This window comes from Schistocerca americana, chromosome 1 (assembly GCF_021461395.2).
Source record: "Schistocerca americana isolate TAMUIC-IGC-003095 chromosome 1, iqSchAmer2.1, whole genome shotgun sequence".
Taxonomy (NCBI): Eukaryota; Metazoa; Arthropoda; class Insecta; order Orthoptera; family Acrididae; genus Schistocerca; species Schistocerca americana.
Window position 1 is genome coordinate 664,149,497 of NC_060119.1, and position 13,444 is coordinate 664,162,940.

Here is a 13,444-nt window from a genome sequence, read left to right on the forward strand (position 1 = left end):
TACTAGATTATATTTTCGTAGTACAAGCTTTAAGAATCTAGTTCAGGACAGCACGTTATTCAGACATTGGCATTATATTAGTCACAATTTAGTACTAATGAAATACCTGTTGAAATTAGAGAAGTTCAAGAGGAAGCAGCTGAAATGTTCAAACATATACAAGTTGAAGGAACTAAACTTTAATCTAATACAGCACAGTGCATGATTGATTGTACTGTTGTTTGTAATGGACATCCACAAGTTTAACTGCTCGTATGTAGACAATTGACTACTGTATGGCTTGACACAGCCTTTCCAGTTTCCTCCAGCTGCTTGTGTCATCTGCAGAAGATCAATACGAGGCATATTTTTTCACATTTTGTGTCTCATGACATCCGGTGAATGAATGATGTCATTTAGTAATTGCGTAGGCTTCCACGGCCAGAGTCAGTTGGCATAAAAGTTTTCTGGGTATGGTACCATGTCACTACATAAAACTACTGCTGGAGAAAACCAATATTTCGGCCACAGTTACAGCGGCCTCCTTCTGGGTCCACTGGCGTGTTCTAGTTATGCAGTGCCCCTTATATTTTGTTATTACTGTTTACTCCACATGCCACTACGTCTTAATTTGAAAAAGACAGTTTATCTCATTGGTTTCTTAAGGAAGAAGGAGAGGGAACTTTATTTTAATAGGTTACTGTGGTGGAGGGAGAGTGTAACCTCTGTTGGTTTTCTACAGCAGTAGTTTTATACAATATGACATGGTACCATATCCAGGAAACTTTTACGTTGATGTCATTTTGGTGTATGTATATACCAAATTTACATATAAGGTGAGATTTTTCCCCAAATTCGTCATTTGAAAAATACAAGGTCATCTTGTAACTACTGTTGCTGAGGTTAACATTTTTACACTGTTCAAGAGAGTATACAGGAGTCTTCTTAAATTTATAAAAGAAGCATTGGCTATTGAGATCATGTGTAGATTTACTTTAAAGAATTCGGAAAGACACGAATGGGCAAACGATACTAGTGTTTGAACACATTCTCAATTTACCAATATGCGAAAGCATTTGATACAGTAGCCACATTGCTCGAAAAATCACGTGACACCTGACTTGCATGGCACTACAGGGTGTATATGCGGACAAGGAAAAAAAATTCCCAGATTTCTCCCAGATTTCCCGGTTAAAAATACACTTTCTCCCAGGTGAAAACATACTTTTTCCCTGTTAACTGACACTATACTTTCTCTCGAAACTGTATAACTTATCATACCTTTAAATGGTTATGGTTTTATACATGGGTGTAGAATTTCCTGGCACTTTAGAAAACGAAACTTAGGGGAAAAAAGACATGTTTTGGAAATATCTTAGATGTACAGCAACGTGTACGCTGCACATTTTCTTATTACAAAAGTATAAATTCGAATTCCACCAAACACCGCATATTACTTTATGAAGCATTGAAATCGAGATTGCGATCTGCTTTTGTAAGCCAGTCATAGCTCACACTATGTGATCCTGTCAGCCGATGACAGTGGATATTCAGAGCTTAGGACACGTGATGTAGTCAGCCAATAGCAACATCACTGTTAAGTAGCGTGAACACACAAACAGGAAGTGTTAATGGTTTAAATTAATATACACAGAGTTGCTACTAGAAAAGCAAAGCTTTCACATATAATATTGGTTTCTAAGGTTAATACATTGCAAGAAAAGCCAAGCTTTCACATATAATGTTGGTCTTTTATGCGTGTATTACACTTTAAGATACATCACACAAATGTGCCAGTAAAATTTCAATAATGACATAAATGTCTGATCTTCTGGGCTCGAAATTCATGTAAATGGCTAGTCATCAAAGAGTTGATTTTTAAATCAGAGTCAAACGCGCTCTGATTTACGAAATTCATCGAACATTCTCGCTCATAGTTCAACTTACGTAAAAGGAAATTTACTTTGAAAGTAACACTTTTCAAACCATCATCTGCAATATTTTCCCGCGACCTGTTAGAAATAGGTTCGTTTCAGCAGTTGCCAGATAGCGCCAGGTAACAGGTGCCACCACGCTTGCCCAGCTACGACGACGTAGTAGGCCCATATGTTCGTATGTGTTAATATGTAAAAGATCTTACAATATATCATAAAAGAAACAAGACATCAGAGGGTACTCCAAGAGCATAGGAATTTCGTGACCCATACTGAAATATGCACATTTAAAGTGCACATTTGTATGTCAAGATTCCAAGTGCAGTAGGCCTCAAACTGATATTAAGCTTTTCATTGAGGTTTTCGGGATGTAAAAGTTTCTTGGAGTGCCAGTATTGCATTATGTTTGGTTCTTTATTATGGCATTTATGAAAATGTGCACTTGAAATGCAGTGAACAGTTGAACTAGCCAATGGTGTGGAATTAAACACTTCATTTCAAATATATTGACTGCCTCAGCAGAAAAGATTAATAAAAGAAAATTTCTTTCAAATCGACAAAAATAACTTTACTGTTCTGCAAAGGAATTAATGCTTGACTGTCAGAAAGATGGAAATAAAATCAAATCTGAAACTAATAACATATTTTAGCCTTCCATAATTATGTGAATGTATTTTAATTCACTTGATAACTCCCGGTCACAGAAAACCATTTTGTTTTCATTTGACGTGAGAGCTGTAAATGAAGAGGAAACAGAGAAACCACTAAATGTAAAAACGGGTCACGTGGAGACTACCCACTTCCCCACTTTAAGTCAGACTGCTCTGCGCATCAGCCCCAGATCTATGATATTTCCGAACCGGAGCAAGACTGGATAGTGGTGGCCCACCCCCCCTCCCCCACCCCATTTCTCGAGCATTTGGGATAGGACGACAAAATTTTTAAAAAATCGAATTTTCAAAAATACGTTCATTATGTAGCGCACATCTTTCTGAAAAGTCTGATGCATAAAACATATGTGGTCGAGGAAATGTAAGACGTTATTTGGTCTTAAGTGTGACAAAGTGCAGTGCCACGCCTCTTCCCTCAGCATTCTTCTATCACACGTCACTGTATTTCGCTTTGTGGAATTGAAACGCGTATATTTTGTAATGGATGCCATCAAACTATATTCAGGACAGAGGAAATTAAAATGTCCTGTGGTGCCTCTCCTGCTCCCAGTCGGCCGGTTTGACACCCTGCCCCTCTTTCTTTTAAAAAAGAACTATTCAGAAAAGTTGCACTCTTTATTCCCTATTAGCTAACAGCTTGCTGCTTTGTGTGACAAAATTAAATATAGGATACATAAAACCAGTAAAGACAAGCAAGACAGCACAAATTTCTTCAATCCTTAGCTCCTAGAATTCTTTTTTCTTGATTCTTGCTACAGCTTTACATAGGGTGCTTTCGTTTCTGCGAAAGAATCTATTACTTCATCAAAGTTCGTTAAGCATTTTGCTACATGAAAACTCGAAATGTCATTGTCTAATACTGAAAAAGCTGTTAATACAAATAGGACACAAGATTGGTGTGGTTTCTCAATCTGATTACGTCTTTTTGTCACTGTCTGCTGTATAAAACAAAACAGGCCTTTATCTACTGCAACAAACACCAAATAAACGAGACTGTTTTGGCACAAATGATCATTTTTATAACACGGCAGAATATAATTCACAAAGTACCAATATCAAATGCCTATTAGGCCTACAGCAAGCAAAAAGCGTGACGTTAGGAAATAGTTTCACAATTCATTCATACACTCTAGTTTCTCAATCATGGGATCGAAAAGTAGTAGTACGAAATTATTATACAAATTTGGAATCATCATATTCTTCCATAATTTGTGTGATGTTCCCGTTTCTTCTCCTTCCGCGTTCTAACAAACAGTCTTGTCATCACTAATTCTGTAACTATTCCTGCCAATGTCAAAGCTTATTCGCCGGTTAACTTCACTAACTGCCAGAATCCTTGGTTTAGTTATCCCGCGACTATTCTCCGGTTAGGCGTTGTTACATATTCGTTCAACGTGTTTTCCGCACTACTTCAGAATAGAACTTAAAGTGGCTGCTAGTTGGGGACTGCACAACTGGCCCTTATTAGTCAGCGACCTAGTCAAAAATTTTCTGTCAAAATTTCATTTTCTTGGATACCCCGATAAGATAATACGTAATCTTTCTTATTTCTTATTCCTGTTAGTCATTTATTTTCACTCTGGTAGTCTGAATCTATGGATTTCACTAGTAATTACAACAACGCTGATCATTCGCAAACCCAATCAACCACATAATGAGACAGCGCTTGGCATTCATCTGTTTGGCTTTATTCCGCTCAGCTCATACAGCCCCTTTTGTCTGCAGGAAAGTTTGTTTCTAGATTCCCTTGACAGAGACAGCATGTACTCTATGAACGCATTCACAAATCAACTTATGATTCATTAAGAAATCAACTTAGAATGTGTTCAAAAATCGGCAGGGATGCGTTTCAAAGTCATATGAATAACCAATAGACCAACGTGCGGTGGATGGTAGGCGCTTTGCAAAACATTTTTCCCGGTAGCATCTAGCTGCTTGCTGCGACTGCTTTCACAGCCAACAGCCACAATTCTGAAGCCAGAAGCGGTAGAAGGTACTACTCAACTGCGCATGCGTATGATCCCGCTCGTAAGTGTTGAAACGAATCTAATCTAAACAGTTGTGACGTCACGCACATCGGAGGCTATTTGTTGTTACGAAGCATTGCATAGTCTTCCTAAAGCCTTGACACATTTTGCTGTTGGGAGACACTTGTATGAGCACTGCTTTCTTGTTGTAGATGGCGCATTTCCTTTGCAATTTAAGTTTTATTTTCATTTTTCCTCTCGTTCATGTTTTATTGCTGCATTATTATTCTGCACTAGCAGGATACAGTAATATCCTTTGATAGAGTATCGGTTCTTACCAATCAAAATTACAGACATTTAACTGAAAACAAAAACAATGAAAAATTCCCGGATTTTTCCCAGATTTCCCAGGCCGTATACACCCTGCACTAATGAAAGGGATATGCGGGAGGCCATGAACTAGCCACTACAACAATCTATTTCTCTGTTTAAAATGTGGCAATTTTGTGAACAGGGAAGGAAACAGTACTACATTCTATCATCTTATAGTACAAACTCTTATTGTATTTGAATAGGTCTGTAATAAGAATTCTCGTACATGTATGGGTATCACGTACAAACTTATTGCTGCTTTTTAAGACAGGTAACACTCAAAAGCACAAATATAGTCCTTCATTAAACATTACTTGTTCAGCAAACAGTCTTTATTTTACTGTGAGAGACAGTAATGCTTTACTAAGTGGGTTATAAATAAGAAATTCACCTGCTGTTCACATGTTAGAATGCCGGGTAAAAACGTAACCAGCTTTTAATCAGCTTTAGAATATGATGATGAATTCAGATGAAACAAGAAGAAAAATTAATCCAGAAAGAAATATCTAACAAATGAAATGAATCATTTTGCATTAATTATGGTCACAAAATAAATTACAGCCAGCAAGTCCCTTCATGGAGATAGTACGAACAGATATCAGTAGGTCATCGGATGAACAAAAATTCGAAAATTGGACTGAACCGTGATTGCACCCTTATTAGTTACTGTTTTAAGTATGACTTGCACTGGTGAAGATACTGCAGTCTGTGTTTCACAGTTGCTCAAGCACAGCACTACGAAATGTTCGCAAGGATAACAGTGATACCAGTTTGGACGTCAAAATATCATTTTTTAATATAATTTAAATGGGTGGATAAAAAAAATCTACTAACCAAGAGGCATCTGGGGAACACACACATGCAAAAGAGTTTAACTTGTATGAGCTTTCGGAGCCAGTGGCTTCTCCTCCTGGCAGACAAGCTGAAGGGGAAGGAAGAGTGGTGAAAGAAAAGGACTGGAGAGGTTTAAGGAAAGGAGTGGAACACCAGCAATACACACAACTCTGCAAAATGAAAATGAATTGCTGGGAAAGTATAAGAAATTATATAAGGTTTAACCGTGTTTAAATTGGAGTTTGCCTGAATCTATTTTCATTCAGAATTGAACTGATTTTAAAACTGGACAAATATCCAACAACAGTATTCATTTCTGTTGAGGCAGAAAAAGTCTAGATAGTTGCCAGTGGCATACTTATGTGTTTTGTGCTGCAATGGTGTTGACAGGAACATATGGGAGTGAGTCAACTGCTGGTTCTACACAGCCAATGAAAGAGCAGTGGGCAGATAATATGTAAGGAAGCAAGAGACATTGCAACATTCTGATTTCAGTCTAGTAGCGAAATCTGATATGTATTCGAATAAACGCAGCTGTGTTCTCAGGTCTCACAGTAACCAGAAACCCAGAAATTTAACATACTCTGAAGAAAAAGCTGTGACAATAAATTTGACAGTTGTGCTATTAGGATGATAATTAAAAATAGTGATATCACAGACCACAGGATTACTAAATGAAAAATGTGAAAAGAAAGCAGTCTGCAAATTAATGTAAATAATTTATTTTTGCTTATTTTTATTTCTCATTGTGTTATCAAAATGCAGACAATCAATAAATGGCATAAATTTAGAACAGGTATAACATTAACTTTTTACGTAGTAAAACAGTTTGTAATTTTGATTAGTCAAAATATGTAAAAATAATTTTTTCTCAGGGTGCCTCTTGAAGAAAAAAGGGGGTGGTCTTAAATTAGAGTAGTCTTATATTTAGGTAAGTACAGTACTTCCCTTGCTGAAAAACCTTTTCACCGTAAAATGACAAGGCATACCCTAAGCTTGAAATGTCCATTTAAAGCATGTCGCCAGAGTGAACAATGTACATGTGCCACATTCACAATTAGAAACAGAGCTTGCACTACCAAATGGCACTGAAAATGCAGGCTTCCTTTATGAGATAGCTGAACAGAATGACTTCCTGTGGTCAAAACGAGTATTCAGGAAAATGTTTACAATCAAAGAAACGAAACCAACCAAGGCATGAGAGTGAAGCTAAAATTTTTTTGACCATTTCCTTTGTCACAGCATATTACTGTGTGAATATTTTTCATCTTTAACTGCAGCCTTATTCTATGACAAGTTCCATAAAATTAATTAACTCACTATTTTTCCTCAGCCAGAGGCTACGAAAATGGGCAGCCCTCGTGCAGTCTCCCAGTAAACGATGTGTACAAATATTCTGAGCAAGAAAGAAACAGTTGCAGACATGGGTGAACATTAGTGGGTCCTACTTTGAAGGCACTGAACACACAAGTATTCTGCAGGTACTCTAATTCGCAACTTCAATTTTGCTTTTCATTATGAAAGAGATATGTAATACAGTTATGTATAACTTTCTGTAGGCTGATTTTGTAAAGTATACTAAGAATATACTGTGACCAATGCTAATCTATTGACATTGATAGCTAACTGATTTTAGAGCATGCTATCTGCTATCTATGTACTGAAAAAGTAAAATCTATTTAATAAAAACAGTAGCATTAACTGCAATTTACATCTTCATAATGATGCACAAATAACGGCAAATTTCAGTCTGGCTATGTCTTTCAATGCAACGTAACTAAAGGTAATTAAGAACAAACAGGATACATCCTCTGCTTCTAACAATTCAGTGTCATTGAAAAGATTAGGCTTACTAATTATCCTTCTTCCATCTAAACTTGTGGAAAGAGTCTACAAGCTACCACTCAATTAGCCAAATAGAACTGTTTCAAAATGTCAATATAATCTCATCTAGCAGTAGTTATCTCACAGCATGTAGCTACTTGCATCTATTTTTAAAACCACAAATTTAAAAGCAAAAATGAGTTTCACAGTCATGAAGAGGCCGATTTAAATACATACTGTTCTCGTTGTCAGGCAACAAGTGTTCAAACATTGATCCAGATTCACAAGCCTCTATATACACCACCATCTGTGAAAGATATTAAAATTTTATTAATACCCAATTACATTATTATTGCACACAAAGCTTGGAGACTAAAGCATGTAAGATTAAAAACTCAAATGGTTTTAGAAAGATCTGCTTATTTTGAAAATACAAGACGTTCAAATACAGGTAAGTTTTAGATTTATGGTACCTCCATACTCCTATAGGAGCATTATTCAAGATGATTTATTAACACAAAAAATAGTCCATGAGCCTTTGTCAACTTGTATTTGCTAAGGTTGATTAGGTCAATTGCTGCTTTTCATATAATACAGTTTCACATCAGGAGTAATTTCAATCATCTTCTGTTTCCTGTGTGAGAGAGCACTTCAAATGTTCATTGAACTATAAAGACATTTGAGTTCTAAGTAGAAGCTATAATTAACAAACTGAATTGCAGTATATAAATGTTCATAATCTGCAGCAACTTATATAAGCCCATCTTCTTGATCAGTAAGATAAATTGGAGAAATGCATTCCAAGCAGTGTCATTGTCAAGGAAAACGATAAAATCCAAATGTATGCCTAACATTAATCTTGAAGACTCAAGACTCAAGACACGGGCAAACAAAATGTTTACAGGCACAGAGCAGTAATTGTAGAATAAAGGCTTTCATAACCAGATACCATAGTTGCTGATGGGTCTTCTGGGCTGTATGGCTGTGGTTGAAGAAACTTTTCAGTTCCTGATGTTTCATCCATCACAGCTCTGGACAAAATGTCAGGTACGGTACCGAAAAGTTTCTTCAACTGTGGCCAAACAGTCAGAAGACAAATCAACAACAGAGCAATGAGCAAAACAGAAAATAAATAAATTCAAACACAAAAAAGAAAAGAAAACTATCAGAGAATATAAGACACATATAAAGAGCCACTTAAAAAATGATGAGGGGAAAATGTTAACAATCTGTTCTACACAGTCAAAACAGAACATAAGAATGTAATACCAAAACAAAAGCTTCTGAAAAATTTACAACGCCTTTTTTAACCCAGAAAAATTACATAGGTCAATAAACAAACATTTTAAAAATGGAATATCCTTTTATTTCCGATGCTTAACACTAAGTGTTAAAAAACACCATGAGAGGCACTGTTCCATTACCATTTGAATATTTGTGCTTAGTAACTACTAGAAGTTATGCTAATAAAGATACCACAAACCTTTGAAAATTTTTTATTGTCCACCAATTTCAAAAATGCTTTCTCAAGATCTTGAGCATACAGCTCCCCATTAGGGAAAACAAGGAATCCTACAGAACCATGGTCTGCAAAATTAACAAAAATGTGGTCATTTGGGCCACTGAAATAAAAACAAATACTTTAGTGCTGCTGCATGACATATCTGTTGAACAAACTTACTTCAACCAAAATCAAAGATATACATTAATGAATCTCAAAAGAACAGAAAATCCAAACTTGATAAAAAAAGTATGAGTTATAAAATAAAAACTTTCACCGAAAAGACTTATGTTCCTTGGATTAAAAAAATATATTATTTCCAATAAAACAGTCTCAGTGGTTAAGTGCCAGATTAAGGATCAAATGGTCTGGGATATTATCCCTGGCTAATCGTAAGATTTTTATCACTCACTTATCCCCTATTTCACCTGATAATATTTTTAACTGCTAAAGATACTGAGTAGTACTGTGGTTCAGAGTCCATGTTAAACCATAGGCACCCTATGACTGGCTGGAAGGCCATAGGAACATATGCCACCTCCAAGAGTACCACACATAATAAAGCACAGCAATGCTCAAACCAACATCTGCATTGGGGACAGCTTTATTTGCATGGAAACTCATCTTGCAGTTATGAATATTTGTCACAGAAGACTTCCTGATCTAATTGCGTATTTTCATCAATCTGTAGTACAGGTTCTGTGTTTCTAGCATGACTCAATTGTCTTCCTTGTACGCATTTCATGTATAAGAGAACTGTCAACAGGAACCCTCCCATGAACATTTCGTTTCATACATTCCCAATCACATTGTTTTGGTTAACATTTTGCTCAGCAAAAGAGTATTAAGGTCACCAATCATATGTATGGGAGAAGTCGTCTCACAAAAATAAGCCCCTTTAATATCAACTTGTCCAATGTAAATTAGCATTAACCATTGTATATTTGGGACTGTTATTACAGGGTATAAATGTTGTAGCATCGACAATTTTTGGAAATTAGTTCAGTCCAACATGAAAGAAGATCAACAAAGCATCACAACAATCACAGATGAACAAGGGGAATTCAAATATAAACCATATGCTTTTACTGATGATTCTTACCAATACAAATGGAATGCCTTATTTTTCTATATAGTTCCTGTTAACAGAAAAGCATTTTCTCACTCAGACAGCAACCAGAACCCCTTATGGAAGAGCAAATTTTGGTGACACATTAATCAAGTGCACATGTACTATTCAACCATAGTGTCATCTTCAAAACCTTAGCCCCTAATGCGTTCTTCAGTGGAGGAAATGTCTTGGAAAGTAAGATGGGTATCCAAAAGGTTCCAGTTTAGCTTAGCAAGTTTTCCATGAGGTAGAGCTACTGTATGCGGCCAAGCATTGTTAATCAGGAGGAGGACACCGCAAATTGGTTGATGACATTATCTGCTGCGATAAGAAGTCTCTGCATCGTACGGCAGCTTGCAGTCCCATGTCCTTCATCCATGCAAGTAGTCAATTAATGATACACCTTGTGAGTCCCAAAATATAGTTGTCAAAACTTTTCCTGCCAATAGTTGAATCTTGGCGTCGATTGGTGTCTCCCTCCCCCCTGCCAACTTTCCTCCACTCATTCTCTTGCTCTCTGGGGTAGAGTGATGGGCCCAAGTTTCATTACAGGTCACAATACGGTATAGAAAAGCCTCTCCTCCTTCAAAGCAATTCAGAAGTCATTGAATATGTCTTTCCACAGATCCCAATGTGCCTCTATGAGAAGGCATGAAATCCACCTTGTAATAATTTTTAATATCCAAATGTGTCTGTTAAAATGGTAAGGACCTTCCAACACATTCTCATCTGTGATACAATCCCAGCAATGCAGCAATTGCCTTCCACAAGCTCACGCATGGCTTTGGAATTGTCTTCATTGAAGCTGGTCCAGGAATGCAATTTAAGGCTTTGATTTTCCACTTTATCACAACAATATCAAAACTTCTTGGCCCAACTGGGTTTTACACAGAATAACATCACCAAACTGTGCTTGGAGCTTCAAAACATTACTCATTTTCTCGGTAATGAAGTGTGAAATCGAAGTGATAATGCATTGTGCAACACACACTGGTATTCCCAGTTCACTCAGAGATATAGTTTCACTGGTGGCATCTTTGTGGTGTGGAGCCATGGCGAAAAAGAACTACCCTGCTACTTCAAACAGCTCAACTCCTTTTTCTAAATATTATTTGATCCCCCTTCAAATCCCAAGAGAGCTTTCTGCATGTTTACCTCTGTCACCTTGAGGCTATCATGCAGCTCACATTAAAAAACCCAAGGTGTAACAATATACTGTATCTGCGTAGACACCTGCTATCCCTTTCACATTAACTCTACTCTACGCACAGGTTAAGTATATGTGGAAAACATATCTGTTAAAGCAACAAGCGCGTCTACAATTTTATTAATAACCTCTCTCTCTTAAGCTCTACTCTGTCACAGCCACTCCAACCACCTTACTGAGATGGGGGGGGGGGGGGGGGGGGGGAATCATCCGGGCCGTCTACTCACCTCCCTCTCCTTTCCCCCCCCCCCCCCCCCCCCCCTACTCCACCACACAAAAAAAAGTACCCCCTTGTAATCCAGCACCAAGCCTTACTGATTCCTTTGCAACATCCTTAGCATACCAGACGACACTAACAGATTACCATCCCTATACCAAGATAGCTGTTCTGCATCTGATACACTATAAAACTTGCCCTATTCCTCCACCACTATCATGTGTGCATTTCAACCCTGCCATTTCTTTAAACATATAACATTAAAGACAACAGACATGGAAATGTCTGAATTTGGGACATCCTGTGCTTGCTCTCCAGCACATCCTCTCATTCACACTACCTGCCTGAACTCAAAATTTGGTCTATCCTGTACTCTATCATCCTCCGTATATGTCTGGCAGAACTTTTTGTGTTTAAAATACATACGTCCCTTCAGGTTCCTACTTTTTATTCATTTATTAGGTTTTATTCTCCACATTTATTGTTTTAATTTTCTTCTAGATCCTTCTTTACTTCTGACTCTCCTACCATCTTTGAAGCGAAACTGATACAGTGCTGATGTACTGTCTACTCTTTTTGATATCTTTTCTTACATCTTTGCCTGCCTCCCTCCCTCATTGAATAAGCTGAGTTCCTCTTAGGCTGGACTCTGAATGATCTGCCTGCCAATACTCTGCAGTGTCTTCCTACAATCCCAACTACTGTCCTTTTTCTAGCATGAAAAAGGAACCTTCTATTCCAAAAGTTAGTAGTAATGTCTTCAAGTGTGTGTGTGTGTGTGTGTGTGTGTGTGTGTGTGTGTGTGTGTGTGATGTGCTAGGAGTTGTGCATCCTGGAGGGAACTAATGGCTACTGGCCAACCGATTTGTGTGTCCCACGAATTTATTAAGCAAAGGAATCTTTAAGTAAAACACTAGTGTTCTGTACATCAGTTTACTGTACATGCATATGTCCTATTAATACTTGAGAACCATCAGTGTCTTCAAAGAGTTACTTATACAAAGAGAAACATGTAACCACGTACACTTAATGGTTAAAAAGTTCATAGAAATGAGTCTGTTCATGAAAACAAAGTTTTTAAACCAATGGTTAGTGATATACATAACCAAAAATATGTAATGTCAATATTAACTCTGATGTTACTGTTTGAACAGAACTGACTCGAGACAATTTTCAATGTGCAGCTTTGAAATTGTCAACAAACTGAGAAAATGTGCAACAACTGTAGTAGGGGAGGTAGGGGGCGGGGGCGGGGGCGGGGCGGAGATAATCTGCTGTGCAGATTTTTCTCTGGCATATAAACTGAGATCCCAGAGTATAATACTATAACAACGAAAACAATCAATAATTGATAAAATTATTTAATTGGTCAGATAAAAAATCTATTCACCATGTGGCAGCAGAACACATAAAAGGCTGTTGTGATTGGCAAGCTTTCGGAGACAGTGGCTCCTTCTTCAGGCAGAAGGGTTCTCATCCTGTACGGTAAGTCTACCCAGACCCACGCTTCTGGGTTACTTTCCCAAAATCTACCCCTTTTCCTAGACTTCTACAGTCCTTTCCTTCACCATTCTTCCTTCCTCGTCAACCATTCTGCCTGAAGAATGAGCCACTGGCTCCAAAAGCTTGCCAATCACAACAGTCTTATGTGTGTGTTCTGCTGCCGCTTGGTGAGTGGAGTATATTAGTAGTTATAGTAAATAATCATATAATTTACAGCATTCTAACAGTCAGTGGCACTGTTATTTAAATGTTTAAGAGCCTGAAGAGTGGTTTCTCAAAACAATACACTAGAGGTATTATGCACATTTGTAATTTGATTTCATA

General features: G+C 37.4%; 1 protein-coding gene across 1 annotated transcript in view; it reads right to left on the bottom strand.

Moving 5' to 3' along the window:
* Positions 1–13,444, bottom strand: part of LOC124608407 (legumain-like) — a 153,030-nt gene that overhangs the window by 71,172 nt on the left and 68,414 nt on the right. Inside the window, exons 6-7 of the mRNA XM_047139983.1 lie at positions 9,065–9,203; positions 7,819–7,888 (exon numbers count right to left, since the gene is read on the bottom strand). Coding sequence (XP_046995939.1) covers positions 7,819–7,888; positions 9,065–9,203 — 209 coding nt within the window. The remainder of the gene's footprint in view (positions 1–7,818; positions 7,889–9,064; positions 9,204–13,444) is intronic.